The 27,094-nt window shown below is 38.5% G+C and overlaps 3 protein-coding genes across 9 annotated transcripts in view; 1 reads left to right on the plus strand and 2 right to left on the minus strand.

The window, feature by feature from the left end:
- Positions 1-342: 342 nt before the first annotated feature.
- Positions 343-9,166, minus strand: shrprbck1r (sharpin and rbck1 related). The gene is made up of 14 exons (XM_026292290.2): positions 8,480-9,166; positions 7,564-7,738; positions 7,013-7,078; positions 6,700-6,841; positions 6,476-6,566; positions 6,059-6,371; positions 5,084-5,184; positions 3,803-3,973; positions 2,541-2,701; positions 1,843-1,954; positions 1,449-1,628; positions 1,007-1,105; positions 674-817; positions 343-480 (listed from the first exon to the last, which is right to left on the minus strand). The coding sequence occupies exons 1-14, from the start codon at positions 8,753-8,755 to the stop codon at positions 400-402; spliced, it is 2,112 nt and encodes a 703-aa protein (XP_026148075.1). The 5' UTR covers positions 8,756-9,166; the 3' UTR covers positions 343-399.
- Positions 9,167-12,411: 3,245 nt separating this feature from the next.
- Positions 12,412-15,430, plus strand: prlh2 (prolactin releasing hormone 2). 5 transcript variants are annotated; one of them, XM_026292361.1, is made up of 4 exons: positions 12,412-12,650; positions 13,533-13,635; positions 13,935-14,138; positions 15,126-15,430. In XM_026292361.1, exons 3-4 carry the CDS (start codon positions 13,976-13,978, stop codon positions 15,329-15,331), a joined length of 369 nt encoding a protein of 122 aa, XP_026148146.1. In that variant the 5' UTR covers positions 12,412-12,650; positions 13,533-13,635; positions 13,935-13,975; the 3' UTR covers positions 15,332-15,430. The 5 variants fall into 5 exon arrangements, with proteins under 5 accessions (XP_026148146.1, XP_026148147.1, XP_026148144.1 ...); XM_026292362.1 differs by having other exon boundaries at positions 13,955-14,138; XM_026292359.1 differs by having other exon boundaries at positions 12,412-13,635.
- A 2,391-nt stretch (positions 15,431-17,821) lies between these two features.
- myripb (myosin VIIA and Rab interacting protein b) overlaps positions 17,822-27,094 on the minus strand; it is an 89,821-nt gene continuing 80,548 nt past the window's right edge. For 2 of the 3 annotated variants that reach the window (XM_026292470.1, XM_026292471.1), the window contains 5 exons: positions 23,549-23,737; positions 23,268-23,429; positions 19,641-19,736; positions 19,279-19,339; positions 17,822-18,099 (listed from right to left, as the gene is read on the minus strand). In XM_026292470.1, the coding sequence (XP_026148255.1) occupies positions 18,059-18,099; positions 19,279-19,339; positions 19,641-19,736; positions 23,268-23,429; positions 23,549-23,737 (549 nt within the window). In that variant the 3' untranslated portion in view covers positions 17,822-18,058. Of the gene's footprint in view, positions 18,100-19,278; positions 19,340-19,640; positions 19,737-23,267; positions 23,430-23,548; positions 23,741-27,094 lie in introns of all 3 variants that reach the window. The other variant, XM_026292472.1, reaches the window with a different exon arrangement.

Consider the following 27,094-nt stretch of genomic DNA (forward strand, 5'->3'; position numbering starts at 1 on the left):
AGCTTTTGTGCACAATAATAAGGTCACTTCAGTCTAATATCATTCTGGCACGTAACTACCAAAACACAACATGTCTCTATTGCTACATTTGCAGCGCAGTCATTTTCAGAAGGCACTACATACAAAATAATATTCTTTCCCTGCTTCTTCTAACCCCACTCATCATCACAGTCAAATGTGCCAGATGTGATAATTTATGCTAAATTACGCTGTATTGCTAAACATTGCACAGCTTGCATCAGTTATAACAAAGGATGTATTGGATGTAACAATCATGCACAGTCAGTTTGGGATTACGTATACCTTATTATATACTTCAAACCCTCTTTCTCCACTGTTAAGCATAGTTTATCTCAATTTCAGTCGCTCTTTCCCTTTTTCAATACTCTGCAGAGATTCTCAGTGGCAGTTTTGACATTTAGGATGGCATTTCTGGTTGTTGACATTGCAGCGACATCCTCCACTGGTGTCTCCAGGACCCTTGGACAGCAAAAACAGAGATTTGCACCCTTTTGATGCATATATTCTGTCTTCGAGAATCTATCAGCCATGTTTGTTGAATAATGGTACCATTCTACAGAGGTAGGCCATCAACAAAAACACAGCTCCTATATCACTATTTACAGGGGTTAGTTGCTGTAGGTAAATAAGGGAAAAAAAAAAACTTTCTTACCTTAGGACCCCAGCGGGGTCCTCTGGTTACCCAGCAGATCTCAGTGTGACAGACAGTACAACGCAACCAATCACATCCATTCCTCTTCTGCACAATGATGCCACACTGGGGACAGTGCATTGCCTTTCCAGAATGCAGCAGAGTCTGTTTGTGAAACAGAGGGTGAGCAAAGCCATCCATCTTTGGATTATATCATATCTCTAAGTAAGACATGGACTGGTTATACCACTGACAAACCACTAATACTGTACATCTAACAGCAGTTTCAGAAACTGCTAAGAGAAGACTTTCCCTTTTCTTTCATGGCGTAGATAAGAGTTTGTTATAGCACACCTTGAGTAGCTTTGTTGTCCTTCTTGCAGCAGAGTCATTTATAGCACGAGCTGCAAGATCATCCTGGTATTGCCTACAGTTCATTCCTTCATGGATGGACTAGAGAGAAAAGAAAAATAGAAACAGGAAAAGAAAAAGATGTGTATATTTGATCTCAATGAAAGTCTCATTTATCTTGTAAAACAGCAGTCAGCCTGAGGTGACCAGACCAGTTAGAAACATGTCACTTATTTCAGTTGTGTAGCTTGAGTTGCTTCTCTCAGGGTTTTATGAGTCCATGGTTCAATCTTTACCCTTGATTATAACACAGTTATGTGTACATTCATATACTAGATAAAGTATAGATTTAATCAGAGCACAACAAGACAGTTTCCTTGAAAATAAGGGGATAAATGATGAAATGCTGTTTTATTTCAGTGTACAAACTGCATGTATTTCATACCTTGCATATCAAACAGTTGTGTTTCGCACAGACAGGGCAGTGGAAAATATTGACTGTGTCCTCATACACACACCAGCCGTGACAGTCTGGAGTGGCACAATGATAGCTGCCCTCACATTTAGACTCTGCCACTGACAGACCTCTCTGCAGCCAGCGCTCATACTCCTCTGCTGACACCAACTGAGAAGGAAAAACAGAAATAAAATGGGGAAGGCTTGTTAACGCTAGTGATGCCAGTAAAATGTTACACGAGTTAGACACCAAAACCATTTTTATATAACAGAGACTATATAAATATATATTGGTTAACATTTAGCACCTGTGACCATATGAACAGGCTGACTAACTAACTAAACCTACTGTATGTTTAACAAAGATGTTTGTTATAACTCACAGCTCTGATCTCCCTCTCCTGCAGGGAGCAGGCACAGGAATATGTGTCATCTCTGTAGGGACAGGATACCTCAGGGTCCTCACTTAGCATGATGACGGAGCGTAAGCACTCTCTGTGCAGGCGCACACATACAGACACAGAATGGTCTAAATCATGAGAAACATCCAGGAAAAAAACACTTACTCATCATCCTATCAGCAGAAGCAGTGAGCCTATCTCAATCTCAAGGTTCAAGGGCTTTTTTTTTTTTTAGATTTTTCTAGAAATGGTGCTACATAAAATAGTACAAATGCTACGACAATGATTTGTGTATATAAAAACTACCCAAGGCAGACAAGTACACAGATACAAGCAGTGCAGTCAGTACATCAGACAATGTTCTTGACATCTTCTTTTAAGGACAGTGCAATGCCGAACAGTGCAGAGATACAGTGAGTAAGGTACAGTAAGATGTAAAGCAAAGACACAAACACTAGTTGGTCCAATGTTCATATGGTGTAAGAGTAAGTTAAGACTAAAAGGTATATTAGCACCATTTTGATTCAGAGAGGCCACTGCATAATGGTACCGCACCACCATCTTGTGGACTTACTCAAATCGTCCTTGTTGTATTACCACTTTTCCACCCACTGCAATACATATTCGCTCTATTGTTGTTGTTTTTTTTTTTCAGATTCCACCCACCTGTTGAATCTTACCTGCAGAAACAGTGGAGACACTCCCGCAAAAGGACACCATCTCCCGGTTGCAGGTCCACATAGCAGATCCTACAGTCCACAGGCTCTGGGTTGGGCACCAGATCTTGGCCATCAATCATTACCAGCCGAGCAAAATTTTCCCTGCGCTCCTCTTCTCTTGCCTGGGATGTTGTTGGAAGGATTAATTATAAATAACACAACTCGTTCACTTCAGTTTGTGTTAGGGGCATAGTGACATTTGTATTGTGGACAATTTTCCATCCTCTCACACACATATATTGGCATGTTTACACATGCAGACACATTGCACATAAACATTTTATTTTTATCAATTTCACAAAGTATATACAATTAGTGCAAAAGTAAGAAATAGGTTAATACATTCAATTTATACAACCTCTCTCCAAGTTCATTGTTACATATTTTTGTGACAAAAATAAAAAGCATCTGTCAGTTGTCAACAGGCTCTTCTTTTCATGACAGTAGAGTTTACACATTCTCATGAACTGTAAAACAAAGGGTCCTCATACTGCTTCTCTATTTAAGGGATCACATGCAAAAACACAGAAGAGAGGCATGCATCAACACCAGCATTTGTACTGCATATTTGGTCTATTCAGGTTTCAATGGTATCAGTGATTCTCAAATTAGCTTGTTAATCCACAGCCAACTTCAAGATAGAAATAACAGAACCATCAAGGATATATGTGTTCATGTGCATAAAGATGTAAGCTTGTGCATAATTTTTTAAGGATCAAAACGTGGCTGTCTTTATGCATGCAATTAAAGTTCAGACTGTCTGATTGTATGCCTGTCTCTGTGTGTTCAGTAGTCCTGGTCCAAGTTATACAGGAGTGAGTTCTTTTGAGCCTCAGCACTCTTCAGCACCTCTCTTCTCCCTTTCTCCTTCAAAAAAAAAAAAAGAGACAGAAGAGAAGAGAGTCAAACTGAGAGAGCCTGCAATTTGAATTCCAATATCAGCTTTGAATCAATTTTATACTTTAGGCTTCTTATATTTTTAAATATTTCATCCAAATTGAAATCCTAGTTTTATTGTTTACAAAATACTATTTGACCAAGACCCTTGTGTATTAACTGTTTGAGCTGTTAGTTGTTTATCTCCTGAGGCATACGCCAAGATCTGGTTCTATTCTAAATGTATATGGGTGAAACCAAGTGTTGTTATATGCATACAGGTTATGAGTGTTTATGCAAGCCTGTTGGTGCATGGTAATCTCAGTGAGTGTGTGGATTTTTACTACCTGCTGATACTGTCGGATAGTCTCCTTCTCCTGCTGGATTCGTCTGAGTTCCAGTGCATCTGGTCGGTATCCCCCAGGAATGACATAGGTCTCAGGGCGATTTGTACTGCAGATCTCACAGCCCGGACGAGTCGGTTTGTTAATGTAAGTACAAGATGGGCAAGACCAACCCTGACCAACAAATCAGCAATTGTGTTATTTGCTTTCAATTGCCAAGTCAGAATTTGCCATTTACCTTTCTGTACATGTGCTTTAGATGCTTCAACATGTATGACACTACACTACATGCCAGTTTTTGGTTTATAAAAAGGCATATTTACCAAGGAACTGACAATTTTGAGTACTGTGTGACTTACAACAACAATAAATACCAGAGTTGTATAAAGTGATTCTCAGACTGTTGGGAATTGAAATTCTTTACACATTCGCCAAGTGAGTCCCACTATTGAATATATAACATATACAGTAGCCGATATGTAATGTACCTGGTTCTAAAATTAAGGGCTAAGAAATTATTTTCCTTGGCAAATCCAAAATTACTGAAACAGCTAAAAAAAATTAACAGCAATTGTTGCCATCATTATGCATATGTTTATTTAAAAAATACTAAAACTAAATTGAAAAAAATGAATAAAGCTACACGTTAGTTGCTTCACATACGTCCAGACATCCACTTTATTGACCAGTTTGGTAACAGAATGGACAGAAGCTGAAATTCAAATTCTAGTTATCTGCACCGTTTGTGCTGACAAAACATCAGCTTGATAGCACTAGCAAGCATTAGCTTATCAGCATGAACAGACTGTAAAAAGTACAATCCACAGAGACAATCAACAAAGCAAACTAAGAGCACAGATCAGTGTGCAGAGCCTAATATGATCTACATCTACACGCAGTAAGCTCTATTCTGTTAGCTAAGCAACCTGATAACAGGTTGTGAACTGTGGCCAGTCAAGATAGACTGCAACTATTCACATGTTTACAGAAGTGTTGTGACTGAAGGGGGCTAAAAGAGCCAGCTATCATGTACGTTATTCGGACATTGTAAGAACCTGTTTTCTACAAAGTCGCCATTTACATGTAAAGCAGCCTGAACTGAACTTACAAAAGGAACCTGTGCATAAAGTAACATTTAGCACAGATGTTAACACCTCTAATGAGAAAAGCAGCAAATGCAAAGATTGAACTAAGTATTTTAATTGTGATTAATCAATATTTGTACCTAGCCCTCGCTGAACATAGTATAAATATAATACCATTATAAGTTCTGTTGTGTTTTACCTGGGTGGAGGCTGTGCTGCAGCTCAGTGCTTCATTGAGTTTAGGCATCTCTAGGTTGATGAGGTCTCTAATGTCAGTAATGCTTCCTTGCTGTGACCCACCTGAAACATTTATGGGAAAAAATTATGCAATAAAAAACTAGTATGCCAATTAAGCTTTTGTGTAGGAGTCTTTTCATCTGAAGGTTACAATACCATTGATATGTCTATCACTAAAGCTACTGATTCTCTGAGGTCCCAACTCTGTTGTACTTACATTTTTTAAAAATCCATAGTAGGTCCTAAAGAAACAACCGTGCATTTATTAAATATATCAAATTGAATAACATAAGATTATACAAGTTTCTGAATACAAGTTGTATGTTTTTTCTGCATGAACAGCTGTGACACATGATACAGATATACCAAGAACAGTGGGGATATTTAGACATAAACTACTTAAGATACACCTAACAGGACTGTGGTGTTATAAATTCATCGCAAAAATGACATATGTTACAATAACTTGGGTCACACTCCAATTTTATGTGTAACGTTCTTAATTCACTGTGGTTGCAGTGCAGAAATGATATCTTCTGGTACTGTTTTGTTTCATGTAGCTCTTTAAATGGGTCAGGCAAATTTCCACAAATTCAATCCCACGTCTCAAAGATAATACTTTGTTTTGAAAAATGTAAAACTAAAAACTGAAAAATTTTAAGATGTATCACAACCACAAATTATGCATTTCTGCCTAATTATTATTAAATGTAGGAAATTAAATTAGATATATTACATTTGACTATATAACAGTGCCACCACAAGTCTGTATTATCTCAGTGGATCCTTAAATCCATTTGTTTTGCACCAGGTATTTAAATCTTTGATTGTTTTACTGCATGACGAACTAAATAAATAGACATTATCTCATATGTGCATGTTAAAATTAAAGCAGGTCTGTTCTGATGTGACCCACATATTTAATGCTCTCACCCACCAGTGGCATGGAGTCTAGGAGGCATGGTGGTGTAAGGTCTCTGGTCCTGAGATGTGGAGGCATTTGCAGAGGTAGCAGGGAGCGTAGAGGTGGGAAGCGGCAATGATGGAGGACTGAGGAGAAGTGCACTTTCCTGGTCCTGCTGGAGAAGTTGAAGAGTCAAGCGAGCGTGACGAGCCGACAACAGGTACAAGAAGGCTGTATCGCCATCCTGCCGAATACCATACGAGGCCAGAGAGCGCTCGTCGGTGCATAGGCACTGACCAATTATCCACCGCTGCACCCGTGGATGAAAGCCATATTCTAGAAACATCTGAGGTAACAGAAATGAAAATAAAGCAACAGAAGAGAATAGCACTAAAACAGAAAAAAATAAACATGAATACTATTGTGAGGAGAGAAGGCCTTTAGACTAACCTGCTGTTTTAGTGCTGCAGTAGTCATATGCTGGAAAACTTTCACAGTTACACAACAGGATGAGGAAGAATCTTCGACTACAACAGTCAAACTGTAAGATGAACGGAAACAAGACATCAGCCAAAACCTACGTTACACAAAAATATTCTAAAATATAAAGCATCACTCATGTTTTGAAATTTTTATATATTCTAATATACATCATGTAATAATCCTGCTCCTACTTGATTTCACTGTCTTCATAATCTCTGGTAGATGGTCGAATCTTGAGAGAAACATGTTGTCGGGCAAGGGTGGCAGCAAAGACAGAAGCAGACTGCATGTCACCTGCTTCTATGGCTCGGGTCAACTCTGTGCAAGTGTCCTCTACAGATGGATGGAGAGGAAAAACAGACAAGCCCACAAAGGTGAATACACAGTACAGGCTAACATGTGCAGAGAATGTGTTTATATCTCCAAACTGCCACTAGTGGTCTAGCAGTGATTCATTAAATCTGACCAAACTTTTATTAACAGGAAGATGTTCGGCATACACACCTGTTTGTTGCAAGGTCAGTGTGTTCTGAAAATGGAGACCATTCAGCGGCTGCTGTGGAGGATTATCTTGAGGGGCGACAACCAACGAGAAACCAGAAAAATTTAATATTTAGGTAGAAAACACCAAATCCATTTTATAATTTTATATTGCTGCATCTTTTGGGAATAGAGACATTTCTTAATACAGATAGCAGCACAGTCAAGAATAAGATCACTATTTTGCGCTAATCTGGGGTGTGTTATCTGAATAAGATTACTAAAGCAAAGATAAAAACAGGGAAGCAACAGAAAAACAGGAACACTTTAAAATAAAAGTCCAACTCAAGAAGTCGAGTGCATATCCTGACAATGTTCTGGACATTTTACTTTTAACTATATTAACTAAGTCTGTTAACTGAGAATACATAACAAAACTGTCCTACAGCATTTTAAAGCAGGTTTCAAAGCGCTCACATGACTGTGTTCCAAGGAAATATCCTGCCTTTTCCCCATGTTTCTCTGTGGCTGCTGCCTAACAGAAATGTGAGTATTTGGTAAGATGGATGACTGACCTCTGTGTGCTTCTCTCAGCGATGATATCACTACAGTAGCCCAATTGTGGGCCTCCTGCTCACAGCGGAAGTTGAAGCTGATGCGATCATGTGGTGGTGCTGCCAAACTCAGTTCATGGCACTTTGGTGATTTAACTTCATAGTTTACTGCCCTCAAATCAAACACAGCAATGGTCTGGAAAAGATCAACAGTGAGCAAGAATGAGAGGAGAAATGGGGAAGGTAAATGAATGAATCATACAGTACATTATGCTAAAATGGAAACTATATACATTGCTGCATATGTGCACTTGGATTGGCAAAAACATAATTTTAATATTCCATTATACTATGCTATAAATACATAATGAAATTAAGAAAATATCCAACAATAAGCAAGTATAAATTACCCAGTGAATGTAAAAAGTATATTTGCTTTAAGAAATTCAATTAGTAAAAGTTTTGCACTGAATTGTACTACCTCATTTTCTATTTAGGAACCAAGGGGGAAAAAAAACACTCAAACTTTAAGGTCCTGTTTTGTAAAAGTGTTCTACACCTTCTTATAATGTTATTATGTCCTTAAATAATGTTTTAATGAGTCAAATAACCATAATAAACACCAGGAAGCCAGACAGAGATATATAAGCTTATAAGAGACAAATATGTAAAATTAAAAAAAGCTTCTGTGGCATGTAAGCTTTGTTTGTTGCTGGCTACCTAAAAGATAAACATGTGTAAACAAACTGATTAATAGAGACCCAGAATCTCCCAGGCCTTTTAGCACTTTAATCCAGCCCTGGACTCAAGTCAAAGAAAACATGTGAACCACTGCTTTTTACACACCAAGACAATTACTAGGAATTCATAACTACATGAATTATTATATTTCATTAACTTAGACAGTGTGTTCCCCGCTCAGCCTCTGTGAACTCACCGCACCCCGGCCGGTCCCGGTGCTGTCCTGCAGCGACAGCCGGAATTCCCCGGATTTCCCCGGGTCCATGCTGAGCTGCAGACGGAGTGACTCATGAGCTGCTCCCGGAAGACACAGGGGTCGAATACCAGAGTGGCACACCGACACCCGAACCGACATGAGGACGGTGTGGCAGCCAGGTTGAGCCTGTGAGGACCCATAGAGAGAGGTGAGAGCGGCGGACTGGTCCGATGTGCAGCCCGGGGTGTGAGTCCAATCGCCTGAACTCAGCGACATACTGCTGCCATAAACAGACTCATGAAGACGACAAACAAAACACACGGGGTCCGCTGGGGTCGTTTACCTTCTCTCCTGCTGTTGATTTCGACTATCTCTCGAGATTTCTTACATTTTATCACGATAGTAAGATTTTTAAAGTCTCACTCACAACAGGAAGCAAGTGCGCAGTGTGACAGTAGTTGGCAGCGACCTCCAAAAAACTGTAACGTTAGTCCAAGATACAGTTTCACTTCTCTCCTCTTCTGTTTCGCTAAAGCTGACCTTCAGCCAGACATGGTGTTTCTTTTAGGCAGTAGGACATGAACAGCATCCTCGTCGCAGTTTTCAGCGTGTCCCTACGTCAAAGTTTGCTAAGTTTGACACAAACAACACTCAGTGTTGGTGCCAGTGCCTTCATTGCCATCTGCGCATGCGTTGATCACTGGCTGACGTAAGCTGTTGTAATAGTATTCATGTTGTTTAGATTAGCTGCACCATAGATGGCGCCTCTTAGCTGAGGTTTTCTTAATGTTTTGTAATTTGGAAATGTTTTGCTGCTCCTCTGACAAACGTCTGTAACATTGATGTTACATATAATGTGCAGTTAATAATAATGTGCATTAACTACAGTACGTGCGGATTTGACCACAGAGGGGCAGCAAAGGTCAAAGGCCTGTCGTCTCTATCAGAATAATTGTGCTGAATATCTGTTAATTAATGAAATTACACCATAATTAGCAAATCAGTCAGTAAAATATGATGTATTTTTGTAGAGTACACAGTATAAAGAATTCAAAAGCAACATGCAGCTTACATTTTACATTCTAGCTCGTATGAGGTGAAATTACAGGCAATTTCATAGTTGAATTATTATTAATGAAAACATTTTAAACTAATATCTTTAAAACAGCTTACAATAACAGCACTTTTCTTTGCTTAAAAGCCTTGGAAATCTTTGCATCATGTGAAACCTCAGAAAATCCTTTTTGTGTAATTCCAATGTGACACATTTATGTTTGAGGAACTAGTAAAATTGTAATTGTTGTCTGAATGCCTCTTGTTCTGAATGGGCAAATTTCTCTGTTAACTCCCACACTGAACCTTTTTTTTAAAAAAAGGGTAAACAAAGCATGGGTAATAAATGTCGTGGCCCACACTCTGTAGGTGATGAATTGTGAGGCAATTAACAAAATATGCTGTAGCCAGAAAGGAGAATGATTTAGATCACAAAGCTTAGCCGAGTGAAGCTGTTAATCATTCTGCAAGCAGGATTTCCTCAGTCAATACCACATTCCCAAGGGCCCCCATTTACCAAAATATCAAGGAAATAAATTTATTCAACTTTAAACAATTTGTTACTTATTTTGTTATAAATTGTTGTTATTGAAATATTTTAAGTTTTTCTTTATAAATACTTAAACAATATTATAACATGATAAATGAAAGATTTTACTGTGTAGCTGAGTAGAAAGGCTCACACTAGACGTGAGGTTGAGGGTGTGTTATGATGAAAATTCATTTTTGAATCAAATGTGGAGATTTAAGTTTTTTTTAATTTTATTTTATTTATCAGTGATGAATCAAATCAAGGGGCCCTGTGATGGACTGGTGACCTGTCCCGGGTGTACCCCTGCCTTTCACCCAGAGAGAGCTGGGATAGGCTCCAGCAGATCCCTGTGACCCTAAAGAGAAATAAGCAGGTATAGATAATGGATGGATTAATCAAGGGTCTATTGAATAGAAAAATTCAAATTAAAAAATCATATTACACTGTCTCTTTGAGTTCAATGCAAGTTCTATATACAGTGGATATAAAAAGTCTACACACCCCTGTTCAAATGCCAGATTTTCGTGATGTAAAAAAATGACAGCAAGATAAATAATTTCAAAACTTTTTCCACCTTTAATGTGACCTATAACCTGTACAATGTAATTGAAAAACAAACAGAAAACTTTAAAGGGGAAAAATATAAAATAAAAAACTTAAAATAACCTGGTTGCATAAATATGCACACCCTTAAACTAATACTTTGTTGCAGCACCTTTGGCTTTTATTACAGCCCTCAGTCTTTTTGGGTAGGAGCCTATCAGCGTGGCACATCTTGATGTGGAAATATTTGCCCACTCTTCTTTGCAAAACAGCTCCAAATCTGACAGATTGCGAGGGCATCTCCTGTGCACAGCCCTCTTCAGATCACCCCACAGATGTTCGATGGGATTCAGGTCTGGACTCTGGCTGGGCCATTCCAAAGCCTCAATCTTATTCCAGTGAAGCCATTCTTTTGTTGATTTAGACGTGTGCTTTGGATCATTGTCATGCTGAAAGATGAAGTTCCTCTTCATCTTAAGCTTTCTAACAGAAGGTCGAAGGTTTTGTGCCAACACTGACTGGTATTTGGAACTGTTCATAATTCCCTCCACCCTGACCAAGGCCCCAGTTCCAACTGAAGAAAAACAGCCCCAAAGCATGATGCTGCCACCACCATGCTTCACTGTAGGTATGGTGTTATTTTGGTGATGTGCAGTGCTGTTTTTGCGCCAAATATACCATTTGGAATTATGTCCAAGAAGTTCAACCTTGGTTTCATCAGACCATAACACATTTTCCCACATGCGTTTGGGAGAGTTCAGATGTCTTTTTGCAAAATTAAGCCAGGCTTGGATGTTTTTCTATGTAAGATAAGGCTTCCGTCTTGCCACCCTACCCCATAGACCAGACATATGAAGAAGACGGGAGATTGTTGTCACATGTACTACACAGCCAGTACTTGCCAGAAATTCCTGTAGCTCCTTCAGTGTTGCTGTCGGCCTCTTGGCAGCCTCCCTGACTAGTTTTCTTCTTGTCTTATCATCAACTTTGGACGGACGTCCTGTTCTTGGTAATGTCACTGTTGTGCCATGTTTTCTCCACTTGATGATGACGGTCTTCACTGTGTTCCATGGTATTTTTAATTCCTTGGAAATTCTTTTGTAGCCTTCACCTGACCAATATCTTTGAATAATGAGATCCCTCTGATGCTTTGGAAGCTTTCTGCGGACCATGGCTTGTGCTGGAAGACGTGGCTACAAAAATGTCAGAAAAAGCCTACTAGAACAGCTGAACTTTATTTGGGGTTGATCAGAGGCACTTTAATTGGTGACAGGTGTGTGCTGACTCCAGTTTAACATGAGTTTGAATGTAATTGGTTAAATCTGGACACAGCCACATCCCCAGTTATAAAAGGGTGTGCACACTTATGCAACCACATTATCTCAGTTGTTTATTTTTATTTCACCTTCCTAAAAGATTTCTGTTTGTTTTTCAATTACATTGTACAGGTTATAGGTCACATGAAAGGTGGAAAAAGTTGTGAAATTATTTATCTTGATGTAATTTTTTTACATCCCGAAAACCTGGCATTTGAACAGGGGTGTGTAGACTTTTTATATCCACTGTAAATACATGATCTGAAATGAACATTTGTTTAACTGGAAAACAGTTAATTTGGTGTCATACCAATAAATGTAAGAAGAAAATGTAAATTAACATTCCCTAATGAAATGAGAAGGTTTATTCATCCCTGAAGGGAAATGCAGATAGTCTTTTAGTTAACAAGTAAGTCAGTAGTGAGAGTAGTCGGGGTCTACAACACTTTAGCCAATGGCAGATGACTGTTGACTACTCTCACTACTGACTTACTTAACTACAAGACCACCTGAATTTCCCTTCAGGGATGAATACTTTATCTCATAACCCACGGCAGTGGCATATGAGTGTATCATTCATCAGTGAACAATAGTCGTCCACTGCAGCTGCTTCTCTGCTCCATCAGGATGTTATGAAGGGGATGGTCAGTGTATTTCAGGATGGTCTCTACCTTTGTCTGTGTGCATCTCTGCACCACAGCCATAGTCACCTGATCATTTGTTAATGGTGAGTAACAGGAAAAACCATGATACATCCTGCAGAAATTCACACATTAAATTATCTTGAGTTGTCCACTAATTAAAGATTAATTATGTGATTTGTAATCCTTTTATAAAGTGTTAGTAATTATCAAAATTTGGACAAAATAGAATGAGTTTACACTTCAATTCTTGTATGTTATGCATATCTTCATTTTAGACTGCATGGTTAAATTCTGAGCATTATTTCGACCTTTACACTCACTGTTTTAGGGATGAAGCCTACATTACACTGAAAATAATTTCCTCCTGTGAATAAACGCTCCCATCTCTCTGTAACAGCAATTAAAGCTGTCAGTTTTTGCAGAGTCATGGTAATGTTGTTGTTTTGCTGATAATGACTGAACGTATAGCTTTCCAGCTGCAACTCTAAGCTCTGATCTTCAGTATCACTTTTATTACCTATACTGTGAACTTGTTGGCTGTTGGATCTTGGTATTTAAAGCTGATTATTATTTTAAAAAGTTTCAGTCTGTTCAGTCTGACAAGTCAGTCTGTTAAAGCATGGGGTTTTCAATGGCATATTGTGTCCTGCCTTGTCCCTTGTAATCACGGTGATTGATGGAAGTGTCGTCAAAAACGCCCACCACAATTCCGGGTCACTGTCCCCCAGACTTAGGTGAGGTGGTGGGTCTCCACATGTTCACTAATTTAAGGTTGTCCACCTGTCACTGACTTCTTGATGGACTGCTCTGCTACGTGACAGACATCAGGTAAATTCCAAAACAAGACCTCCTTTCTCGGAGATCAGGGGGCTTAAAGAGTGGGAGGAGGGATGTAGGAGAGGAGGATGATGCATCCTTAGTCTGGGATCACTGTGTGTGACTGACGTCCTTGATTCATCATCCAGAAACTTCTTGAGCAGCATGGTTATATAAGGTGGATCACACCTGCTCGGCAGTAAGGACTTCAGACCTCTGCCAGCTGACCTCAACCTGTTCCCAAAGTTCAGGGTAAGAAGCTGAGAAACTGACTGTTTAAAGTGATAGATAATTAAATAGATTTTTAAACTTGGTAAGCTTTATGTTACAGTCATGCATGATCTTTTGCTGAAAGTTAAACCCTGCTTTATTGTTTTCTCTCTTATAAATAATGTTTTACCATGTTCACATCAAGAAGTGTTGTATTCCAAGCTGAAGTTGGCCTTAAATAACCTTTAGGCTATAACTAAAATATTTTTGCCTTCTACTTGTGTCAGTTTCAGTATTTTTCTTGCCAGTCCTCTAACAGTGTGTGGTATATTGCTCACCAGCGTCCCTCCGTCCCCTTTAGTGCCTTGAGCGACTCCGCAGCATGCTGCCTGGGAGAGCGGCTGATGTCCGGCACTGCGTCCTGACAAGTCGCTGGCTGCCCGCAGCCTTGGCGCTCCTGCTCCTCCTCTCATCCAGATTCATCAGCGCTCACAGCACAACGGTGGAGCACGACTTTCATATTGTTCACAATGTGGACAACAGAAGTAAGACTTTGTTATTGTGTGTTTTTTTCTCCTTTTAGCCTACCGCTTTTCTAGGAATTTAGGAAATGTTGACAAGTAGATGATGAGATGGAGCACGACGATGGAAAGACCTTTCCATATGTTTATTGTCTGTCGCTCCCAGTTGACACTGAGCTTCCAACATCTCGATTTTCCATTAGCATTACCGTGTAATTTACACAGGGAGCAATCGTGGCGTTTAAACTGAAATAGCCTATTTTCTTGTTTTTACTATTGAACTTTGCTGCTAGATTTGTAGTCCTAACCTCCTCAAGTTAAAGGACTAGTTACTGCATCTGCAAATACAAAAGATTTTAAAGATGAATGCTCTATAATGCTTTACAGCTTATAATAAGGACATTTACTCCCATTGATTTTAAGCTGGACACAAGAAATATTTGGCTACGGATGTATTCAATGTCATTAAAAAGGGCTATAACACACTGAAGCAATATTTAAATGTATACATGCATATAATTTTAATGATTTACCTTACACTACATAAAGGTTGAAGAGTGAATGTTTTACTATAAGCTACTATTCTGTAACTGTACTGTAATGCACAGGATATGTGACAATATAGTTTTGGGTTTCTCATTCTCTTTTAAATTAATGAATGGATGATCAATCCCAATAAATCATTTTGCCATATAAAGTTCCTGAAGTCTCAAGCCAACTCAGACAATAATCTATACTGTGAGATTCTAAAACTGAAAGTATTTGCCAAAACATTACACTATCACTTTATGTTTTTTAAAATGTCGTCTTTTTTTTTTCATTTTTGCAGTGCAAGAGTATCCACTGATGTTTTGATAGATCTACTAACTCCTTGTTGAGCTTCTTGTTTTCAGCAGTGCATTTGAGTGTGTAACAGCATTTTCCTAGATGTGGATTTTCTCATCAGACATAGTTGTTAATTTTCAACACATGCTTTGAAACATGACAGTAATGTTCTTGTACGATGTCCAGGTCCAGAGATAGACCCATTCTGGTATGTGGGGCGTGGGGTGAGACCCATCGGCCGTTTTGGGAAGAGGCACAGCAGTGTGGAGGCTCTGGGCAGTGGGGGGATGCAGCCTGTTGTCAGGATGTTGGAGCTCCTCCTCAACAACCTCAGAAACAAGGAGAACCTCGGGAAAGTGCTGGATGGGGAGGACGGGGATTGGTTACCATGACAGCATCTGAGTGTCTTCATTTTTTTTATTTTATGGTTATTTACTGTTTCACTCTAGCTTTTAACTGTATTTCTCTCTAGTGTCTGTTATGAGGCTTTGGTTAATAGGATCCTCCATGAAATGCCTCCCCACATGTATCTGTACATAAAAGTTGTATTCTATATTGATTAATAAATAAGTATGATATAACTAGATGTGCTCATCTTCTTGTACTTGCTTATGCTCAACAAACATTTCTTTTATAAGACAGAGCATTAAATCTGCAAATTTTATTTCTCAATACATTTTTTCAGAGTACTGTGGCACATATAGAATCTGCATTTTTTGCTTGTTAATATTTTATCCAACATTTTATAGGGATCGCAACAAACAATTGCACATAAAAGGTCGCCTGTTGAGCTATGCACAGTGACCCTCTTCATCATCCTTCACACTGGATTTAAACAGGAACAAAAGTAATATTGTGTTTAGTTTTGCCTGCATTTGATCATTTCTGTGACAGTTACAGTAGCAATTTATAGATACTGTATGAATCCAGCCTCACGACTCATGACAACTATACACAGTCCCTTGCACACAACACTGAAAGACTAGTCAACTACAATAGGCAATACATACATAGTTCTATATCATATCCATCTTTTCACACATATACACATATTAACATGAGATATAATTTTTAAATTAGAAAAATACAGGATACTTACGATTGGACCCGTGTGGCTGTGCTTCTCATTTACATCAAATTGATACAACCAGAAACATGCTTTTATACATCGATACCTCTGCAGAACAAGACTGACAAACTACAGGATCACTGTGCAAAACCAGAGACGTGAAAGACTGAGATGAAATAGAAGGGGCAGAGCGTTCACTGAAGATGATCACACTTTTCAGTTCAAGAAGTTCATCAGGAAATCAAACCCTACTCTTCAGCTGAAGCAAATGTAAAAATTTTGACATAAAAAACTATGCACATGGCTAACAGATATTCTAATAACGTAAATGGTAAAAGGAGTCAACAAATGAAAGGCAATATTCTCAAATTCAGTGTTTAAGGAGCATAAGTACTCCAAAAATGCCCATTGTCACCTGTGTTTCAGTAGCATTTACCATCGTCATTACTGGCAAAATATCAAATGGTAAATGCATAAAATGAAAGCACTTTGAGTCATCACACATGAGAAAGTCTGATAGGACTGACTGAGGAGGCCTCCTTTGAGGAGAGAATAAAGCCATTAATTTGCAATAGTACTCATTTCTGTGGTACTGCATAAAAATGTTCAATAAGTACAAAAATAAATTGCTTGTAACAAAATCATGGTTTCATGGCATTTTGTTGAATAGCCCATCAAATGTCATTATGTAAAAATTTTTTACAAGATTCTTTGAATGCAACACAAAAGTTTTGACATGACTCAGCAAAGGGAAAATATGAAAATACCCTTTTGTCCAAATTAAAGGCCACAATGTTTGAACTAAACATAAAGAAAATTACACAGAAGATCTTTCAGTTGAAGAATACTGCACAAGAAAAGGCTTAAAGAAAAAAGAAATCATTTTCAGCCAAAGCTGAATGTCAGACCTGTGGAGATTTAAGTTGAGCTCAGTGTGGGTTTGACATTCGGACTTATTCACCCTAAACTCATTTCAATGCAGAAGCTCAAAGCTTCCACATTAAGGCTGTAGTGTATCTGGTGCTGTGTGTATGTGTGTGTCTACTGATCTTTTCTTAACAGAAATTTCTTTTCTAAATAAATGGGAGAGTGCATCCCAGTGAAACATTACTGTTGGCATTAATTTAAGACATAGTTTGACATTTGGGAAATACATGTATTCACTTTCATGCCAGGAGTTACATGAGAAGACTAATGCCACTGTTCACACTGTACACTACCTGGCCAATCAAGTGCCAAACATTGTCTATATATAACCAACAACAGTTTCTTTGTATTTAGAAAAAATATATGTGAACACTGTGGATCCTGTCATTTAACTCTCTGCAAGAAAGTATTATATGTTGGACTACTCTTTTAAGTAGTTTGTTTTTGGCAATTCACCAAGAATAATATATATTTTAATCTCAAAATTCTACTTTACACATTTAAACACTTTTTTGCATCCTTTTTTTAAAATGGTTAAAATGTAAAAGGTTTTACAATTAGATTTGGATTACCATATGTGAAAATGGACAATCATCCTAAAAAGCTCTGAAGGACCATATAGTATGATACAATTTGTCATGCCATTTCAATTGGTGAGTGAAAATGCAGTATAAAACATGGCTCAACCTCTTTTGAGAACACTGAATCACATACATTTCACAAATTATTCCTTGTTGTCATTGTACATTTAATCTTGTGCGGCAAATAGAAAAAGGAAATATGAGTTTTTCTTTGTCTTTACACATATTTTTTGGACTTAGGTCAGGAGGAGTGCTTGCAGATTTTAAGGCAGACACTTACTGTCAAATCATCCTTGTTTGTGGTGGTGAGGAGAATTGGACGATTTAATGGAAAAAGAATCAGTCATGTCCTCTGTGAAGTGTGACATGGTACTGTGCCTGGCTGAGGGTCTGAGTGCTTGGTGGGTCCCACAGGGCAGGTGTTGGCCCCTGCTTGGCCTGGAGCTGGATACGGACACTGGGTCAAGGCACTGGATGAGAGGGGCCCCCATCCCAGGGGCTCTAAAGGGACCCTGAGGGACTTGTTGTGCTGCTGAGCGTCACTATGGCCGAAACACTTTCTGTTGCTCTGGCTCCAGCTTTTCTGAAATGCAAATATTCTACCATTAAACAAAATAGCATTTGAAAACAATCTTCTGCAACAAGCTTGGTTGCCTAGGGAATAAAAATCTTCAATAACATATCATTCAAAAAATACCACTTACTGATATATAGTCTGTCAGGACAGTTTTCCTGCTTGTAAATTTAGGGCATCCTGTATCATGAATTGATAAAAAGGGCACTCTACAATGTAATCAATGATATGATTACATATCTTGGTCACTGATTTTGCCTCATTGTCCAGCATGTTGTTTGTCTTTAGAGCCGTGCTGAAAAAGCAACCCTGAATCAGAGCTATTGTGAGGATGCTGGTGAAGAAAAAACTTAGACAAAAAGAAAATAAAGAAAGCCCCACAAAAAAGGACATGAAAAGGGCCCAACTACTTGTTGGTTGATAAAGCAGCCTCATCCTTCTGTACTATGTGTGTTTTCATTTGGCTGCTTTACATCTAATGGAGCCTTTCAGTTACTTAGTCCCTTTCTAGCAGATGCATTCATTTTTACATCCATTCAACGGCCAATATTCTCTAGGACAAAGCTCAAAATGTGTGGCGTTAACTGAAGGTAAATAAGTGTCTCCTGTCTCTGTCTCACTCTCCATCTGTCAACACACGTCATTACACTAACAATTCAGCGTCTGGCAGAAGAAAGTGTATACGTGGCTAATAAGCAGTGTTTGTGGTCTTGCTTAATGTGATGACTGATAGATAATAGGCGGACAGAATAATATAGCGGTAAATACCTCACACATCGTGGATCATTATGTCAAATAAAACAGATTGAAAAGATCATTTGTTTTATTCCATCCATTAATTTCAAAAGAAAGGAATATCAGGTTTGAAAATATTATTTGTTCATAGCTGCTATTTTATTAGGTCATAAATGAGATAAATTAAATTAGAAATAATCTACCTCTTAAAATGGTTGATACAAACGTCATTTTTCTTCTGTAGTAATACATGTATGCCACCATGGGTTCTTATGGATTTCTTTTAAAAGATCATCATTGAAAAATGATTTTGAAAAACATCTTTTCAATAGATATTAGGTTATGGAAGCAGATCTTTCACAGTTTAGATAATATTTGCCATTATTGCTTAGACAATTTTCATTGTGTTTCTTTAGTAATTTTATCTGCCTTATAAAAATGAAAGTTTGGTACCTTTCAGTGGAGGTGCTGGAAGCTTCCTCCTTTGATGACGTGATGAGTCCAGGGTTTGAGTCTGTAATCAGAGTATTTGTATTATATATTTCAGACACATTAAAATTTAATGTGTAACTGTTAAAGGGACATAGGTTTACTCTGATTGTCTGGTATTCTTGACCTTTATTGAATTCATTTAGAGACTGATCTTGATTAGAGGACTGACAGATTGAATTTTCATTTCAAATTTGATACCAAAATAGCATAGGGACAAATTAAATTTCACTTAAATTTTATTCAAAACAATTCAAATTGTAGTGCCACTTTGTATACTGAATCGTCAGTTCCTATGTGTGAAAGTCATTAGAGCAATGACAAACCTTAGGCTTTGGCTTGTACTTGGAAAAGCGATTGCAGGCAGTCACGTTCAATCCAGCTGTTTTCAGAGCTGATATTCTGGCCTCAATGTTGGATATCTTGACAAAAAAAGACAAGGACTCAGTTAGTAAAAGTAGCAGCAACATCAAACTACTTCCCTTCCTTCAAAATGTTATTTAACAAAAAAGTACAGCTGAAAATTTGGGGTTTAGAGACCAGAAAATAACCTTAAATCATGAGGGACCAAACCACTGGGAGATTTAAGACCACCTGAAATCACTATAAAACAGCAATTCAAGAGGCCAGGAGAAGAGGACAAGTTGACATTGCTTGATCTCTGAAAAATAGTGGGGAAAACACTCAACACTGTGTACCAAGCATGGCACAAAAGGAGGGGTGGAAGGAAGGGCGACACTTGGGGTGAATCTACCTGGTTTAAACTCATTTTCGCCCAGGTGATGAGGCCCTTGAGGATACAGTGGGTACGGAAAGTATTCAGACCCCTTTAAATTTTTCACTCTTTGTGTCATTGGAGCCATTTGCCAAAATCAAAAAAGTTCATTTTATTTCTCATTAATGTACACTCAGCACCCCATCTTGACAGAAAAAAACAGAAATGTAGAAATTTTTGCAAATTTATTAAAAAAGAAAAACTGAAATATCACATGGTCATAAGTATTCAGACCCTTTGCAGTGACACTCATATTTAACTCACATGCTGTCCATTTCTTCTGATCCTCCTTGAGATGGTTCTGCTCCTTCATTGGAGTCCAGCTGTGTTTAATTAAACTGATTGGACTTGATTAGGAAAGGCACACACCTGTCTATATAAGACCTTATAGCTCACAGTGCATGTCAGAGCAAATGAGAATCATGAGGTCGAAGGAACTGCCCAAGGAGCTCAGAGACAGAATTGTGGCAAGGCACAGATCTGGCCAAGGTTACAAAAGAATTTCTGCAGCACTCAAGGTTCCTAAGAGCACAGTGGCCTCCATAATCCTCAAATGGAAAAAGTGTGGGACGACCAGAACTCTTCCTAGACCTGGCCGTCCAGCCAAACTGAGCAATCGTGGGAGAAGAGCCTTGGTGAGAGAGGTAAAGAAGAACCCAAAGATCACTGTGGCTGAGCTCCAGAGATGCAGTAGGGAGATGGGAGAAAGTTCCACAAAGTCAACTATCACTGCAGCCCTCCACCAGTCAGGCTTTATGGCAGAGTGGCCTGACAGAAGCATCTCCTCAGTGCAAGACACATGAAAGCCCGCACAGAGTTTGCCAAAAAACACATGAAGGACTCCCAGACTATGAGAAATAAGATTCTCTGGTCTGATGAGACCAAGTTTGAACTTTTTGGTGTTAATTCTAAGCGGTATGTGTGGAGAAAACCAGGCACTGCTCATCACCTGCCCAATACAATCCCTACAGTGAAACATGGTGGTGGGAGCATCATGTTGTGGGGGTGTTTTTCAGCTGCAGGGACAGGACGACTGGTTGCAACTGAAGGAAAGATGAATGCGGCCAAGTACAGAGATATCCTGGAAGAAAACCTCTTCCAGAGTGCTCAGGACCTCAGACTGAGCCGAAGGTTCACCTTTCAACAGGACAATGATCCTAAGCACACAGCTAAAATAACAAAGGAGTGGCTTCGGAACAACTCTGTGACTGTTCTTGACTGGCCCAGCCAGAGCCCTGACCTAAACCCAATTGAGCATCTCTGGAGAGACCTGAAAATGGCTGTCCACCAACGTTCACCATCCAACCTGACAGAACTGGAGAGGATCTGCAAGGAAGAATGGCAGAGGATCCCCAAATCCAGGTGTGAAAAACTTGTTGCATCATTCCCAAGAAGACTCATGGCTGTACTAGCTCAAAAGGGTGCTTCTACTCAATACTGAGCACAGGGTCTGAATACTTATGACCATGTGATATTTCAGTTTTTCTTTTTTAACAAATTTGCAAAAATTTCTACATTTCTGTTTTTTTCTGTCAAGATGGGGTGCTGAGTGTACATTAATGAGAAATAAAATGAACTTTTTTGATTTTGGCAAATGGCTGCAATGACACAAAGAGTGAAAAATTTAAAGGGGTCTGAATACTTTCCGTACCCACTGTACATCTACATCCTGGAATTGATGCAATTGTCACCCTAAAGTTATCTATTATCCTCCAACTCACATGAACAGCCTCTGAAGAGCCTGGGGAAAATTTTTGACTGGTCTCTCAAATACACTGTCCATCCAAGAAACTGGTGGCAAGCTGGACATTTGCACAAGGCAGGTGGACAAGTCTGGACTATCAGGGAAATTCAAGTCAGTACCAACATAGCACTCTGCCACAACTTCTTTGCCCCCTGCCGCCTTACAAGTTACCAATGACATCAGCTGATTGCTTTGAAAGGAAGCTTACACAGTACCACTAAAAAAGTCTACCCTGATGTCTGCAGTATGTTTGTATGGTATGAGTCTTCAGAGCAGGCAGGCACTGAGTTAGAACAAGGATGCGAGTGGAGACAATTGACTGGGCTGAGGTAAAGCTGCAGCACAGCATTCTAGTTTGGTGATGTAGTTTGAGGACAGACAAGACCGGTCAGCCCACTCACTCTGCCAGAGAGTGGGATCCCTTGACCACATCATGTGACTGGCCAAAGATGCACATTGAAGGACACTGGCATCAAGTTCACAGCACTAGGGCAGTAGTGGACAACATTTACAGAGGCATCTTTAGCCATTGCACTAATCAGGTCAGGACAGAATCTGAAGTTGCAGTTTCTGGTGGGCTAAAGTGGGCTCCCAGCCACAGCTCAGGACCTGTAGCTGAAGGCTAACATGCTGAAGCAGCTGAAACTACAGGCACCAAATGGAGAGCCAGCAGGAAAATGACAGAGGCAGAAGAAAGAGAAGATAAGAAGCTAAGATGAACCTTTATTTGTCCCACAGTAGGGAAATTTACATCTTCACACAATTAAGACACAATTTAAAAAAAAACACATAAAAAAACATGGTATTTATATATACATATAAAGTGTACATTTTGAATTTTGCCCTCTGGCATATTGTATATTTACAGGATTTTTACAGTCGAGAGGAGATGAGGTCAGCTGGGGGTCTACTGGGAGCAGTGCTGGTTGTACACTTTTCACAGCAGCAGGAAGGAAGGACCTGCGGTGGTGCTCTGTTACACATTTGGGAGATCTGTCACTGACAATAGTTTAAAAGACCTTTTGATGGCTGTAGATCGGGAGGAGCAATTTGAGGTATAAACAAAAGATTTGAAACAAGCCAGGGCCTGATCAGTCCTTATCCTTTGTTTGGGCAAGGGTGTTCCAAAACCCAGTGACCCCAGATTACAGCACTGACGATTTGTCCAAATTACATTGCAAAATGTGTTTAAGAGAATTATTTTCACCACTGGCTATGCCACTTATCATGCCTTCAGAGGCCCACTCTAGTTTTGTTCTTCGTCCAACAATACCCACATTTTACTAGTAAAATTCATAACTGAGGTTAATAAAAAGTCAGATTAAAGTAAAAAAAAAAAAACATGGCCTATTTTGTGATGTAAAACCAACTAATATGTTTTATTTGTGTATTTTTATTTATTTATGTTTTTTTTAAGAAGAGCTCCTGCAGTACCTGCACTTCAGACTGCTGGACCTGAGCAGCTGCATTGGCCACCTGGTCTTCCAGGAAGGCCAGCTCCGTGTCTGTGGTTCCACTGCTAATACTGCGGGCACACTGCTCCAGGTCCCCTAGTGCCCCCTCAAGACTGTACACAGCCCCAGCAGCCAGGTACACCTGCATGGAGAAGAAAAGCTTGGCTTTTAATTTCTATTAGAATGGATGTACCCCATCCTATTACTGTGCACAGGAAATCAATTGTGAGCATATTAGACTGCAGCAGCTTTCTAGCTTACATTCTCCTCCATCTTGGTCAGTCTCTGGTCCAGCCTGCGGGTCTCTGAGCTGCTGGACATGGGAGAAACACTCATGGATTCAGGAAGCGTGTAGCTCTCACCTCCTGCCTCACCAATCAGCTCTTCAGTAGCATTCAAAACTTTAAGCACCTCTGTAGTGATGCTGCAGAGAGAGGCTGCCGAGTTCTTCTGCTTCATTTAAAGAACAGATACATCCATAGTATGGCTTCAGTAATTGACATGATACATCCTCAAAGACTGAATGGAAAAAAATAGTCCAAAAGTGAAATCAATCAATAATGAACATATAAACATTTTAAGAAATAATGGAAGAAAAGAAATGAATGCATTAGGAACTACTGTGAAGCATATAGGTAAGAAAAGAACAAAAAGCAGCTTTATTTGTAGGATGCATTTTAACCATTGAGGCAGTTCAAAATGCTTTACACAGGCAAACAAACAATAAAGCTACATAAAAATCATCATGCAATAGAAAACAGATTGAAATAAGGCAAAATTAAATGTAAGAAAATATGTTTAAATGAAAAGGTTTATAATGAAAATAGAAAAAAAAACAAATGGACAAAGATTAAAAAGCTCAGAAACAGTTATGGTGCATTTTTACCACAGTAACACATTGTAAGTTTGCTCAAATGCAACAGAGGAAACAGAGGACGCAAAAGTGCAACAGAGGAACACAGTGTGCTTTTCAGATTAGCACAAAACAAGGCCATGACACATAAAATAATTATCAAGACATGTAACAAAATGTAATTATAAATGATCATTTGTGACATTATAGAATTAGTAGAAAGAAAACAAATCTATTTCCATTTGAAAATGAATTGAGGCAGATAAACCTAATGCGGCTTTAATGCTCTTATTTTGATGAATGATGTTGTTTGATGAACATGCACACATGCACATAGAAAGAGCCATCAGCAGATGCTGAATAAAGAGCTGGAGATGAAATGCAGTAAGGGTGGAGAACAAAAGAAACAGAAGGGTTCATAACACATACAGAGGAGTGACTGATGTAATTGACAGAATATCTATTATTACTATACACTCTGTTTCAGTTATGAGGATTATGTTGAGGATAGCAGTTATGGTATTAAGGTAAAAAATTAAAAAATCAGTTAGTTATTAATTTTCAAACAGGGATCAATTTCAAAGTAAAACATATCCAGGATTGCATATCCATTGGCAAATACATATATACTGTTTATGCTGATGAAAAAACATCTGTGTTGATAGAACCACATGGAACATGGGTTTCTAAAAAAAAAGTGAACAAACAGTGCTGCTAAATCTCACGTGCTGAATTAATGAATTTTGAATGACTGGACAAATGAGTTGGCAGACTTGTTCCCATATCAAAATGTCTTAGACAAATAAAAAAAATGTTAGTCATCGTGTTTACTTCCAGTCAGTGTCTCAATTCAATTTAGGCTGTGACAAATAATAATTCAGTGTTGAGGATGCTTTGTAAAGAAATGTGATGTTTTTCCCTTAATAGGTAAAAACATGAAAAGGAAAGGGTAGTAAGGAAAGACATGTAATTCAATAATGAATGAATCACTGGCTGAAGCTTTGATTAGTGCGGTCAGAGACATATTGATCCCCCTCAGCAAGATAAATAGCAAGTCTGAAAGAAAATTATTTGGGGACAGGAAAAACAGTAAAGAAGCAGTACTATTTGGTGTCAAAGACGAGAGGCAGAAAATGAAGCCTCTTATCTTTTTTAAACACTATTCAGTGACCTTAAACACACTAAGAAGCAGAGTTGGATGCTCTGGGATATTGACTTTGGGTGATCAATAAAGTAATGGATTTTGTTAAGAGTTTGAAGTTCTCATCCACTCCAAACAACCAGTCCATCACCATGCACATCAAACAGTATGACACATACATGTCTCATTTCTAATGACACTGAAAGATAAACGTACTATACATAGAAAAATTTACTTACATATCATATTAAGACAAATACACAACATAAGCGTGGAACATAAGAGTCCCCATGGAAATTAGGCGAAATGCTATGGGTTGGTAATAAAGTTATTCATAATAAAAGTTAAGAGCAAGGATAGGCTTAGAAAGTTTTAAATGGCGATCAATAGACATTAAAAAAATCGGGATGAGGCAAAGCAACCCAAAAAAGTGGAAAAATGTCTTTAAACAACTATTCTCTGCAATAATAAACTGTGATTTAATAATAGTTACACTATATATTACAATAGTTCATTATTGAAGTATTTATTATTTTAGTATATTCATGAATCTCTTCATAGCTTTTTGGACAAGAAGCAAGCAGGAAATGGTCACAGACAATTTATAATCCCTCTGCTGGATAGACTCAAACTAGGGTTTACAGTATTAGGCTTAACACTAAACCAAAGAGGAGTTTTTTTGTTTGTTTTTTTAAAAGTATTAGCAAATATTGTTCTGGTGTCTTATCTTGTCTGACCTTATTTATTTTAGAATTGGAAAAGTGAAACCTCTATAAGGGTCATAAATGATGATCATAATGAATTTGGAGATTGTTTTTCTCCATTTTCTCTCAGCTTTCCTGTGTTCTCTTTTCCTAAAAATGATAAACTGTGACAGCTAGGTGTTTCCTAACAGAGTTTTCTACTTGAGTTTTTACCATTTCAGTTACAGATGTATCATTAAGCTCCAGAGCTTCATAGTTAAAATGATCACTAAATGAATCAACAGTAATTATCACACATAGCTATTGATAATGAATTAAAATAATGGCAGCTTTATTTCCTCTTGGTTAAAGTGTGTTCTTTATAGGACCACAGAGAGTGTGATGCTGTAGTGGGTTGTGTTATTTTCAGATTTAGTAAGAGTTTTCTATAGCTGACCCCAACACCTGGAGTTGTTTTTCTCGAGCTATAAGGGATGAAGTTTGGTAATTTGTCCTTTGAGCTTACTGATGCACATTCCTTGTTGATGAAACCTTCCAGACCTGAATAAAGATCTCCAACTGTTTTATCACCTTACAGCATCTCCTCTTCGTTGGTGCTTAATTGATTCTACATTTATTGTAGCTCTTTTCTCCTAACTTACTGTCACGTTTTCCCCTATTGATTTCAAACTGAGCTGTCCTGGAGGGTTTCAAAGGGAGCTCTGAAAACCAACAAAATAGACCATACAGCACATGTGTCCTACACTCTGTAAGAGATAAAACATTACTCATAGCAGCCCTTACAATGAGCCTGGTTAATGATCAACATTGACTGACATGACTCAAATGTAACACTCATACAGGTACATGTTTCTCAATCTCAATTTATATGGGTTATGGCCCTCATACACATATGTTGATAACTGGAGTGAATTTACCATGCGATGATACCAGTTTTAAAATTTATAATTGGACTTAAATCGGGCTTAAATATTGGTTGGATGATGAAACAATCCAGAAAAGCTATAAGTGCAGCTTTTAACTGCTAACATGTTTGGGGATCACACAATCATTCTTATCTGAAAACTAAAAAAAAGAAGCATTTTTTAAATGTTTCTTATATAAGTAGG

The sequence above is a fragment of the Mastacembelus armatus genome, chromosome 20 (assembly GCF_900324485.2).
Source record: "Mastacembelus armatus chromosome 20, fMasArm1.2, whole genome shotgun sequence".
Classification (NCBI taxonomy): domain Eukaryota; kingdom Metazoa; phylum Chordata; class Actinopteri; order Synbranchiformes; family Mastacembelidae; genus Mastacembelus; species Mastacembelus armatus.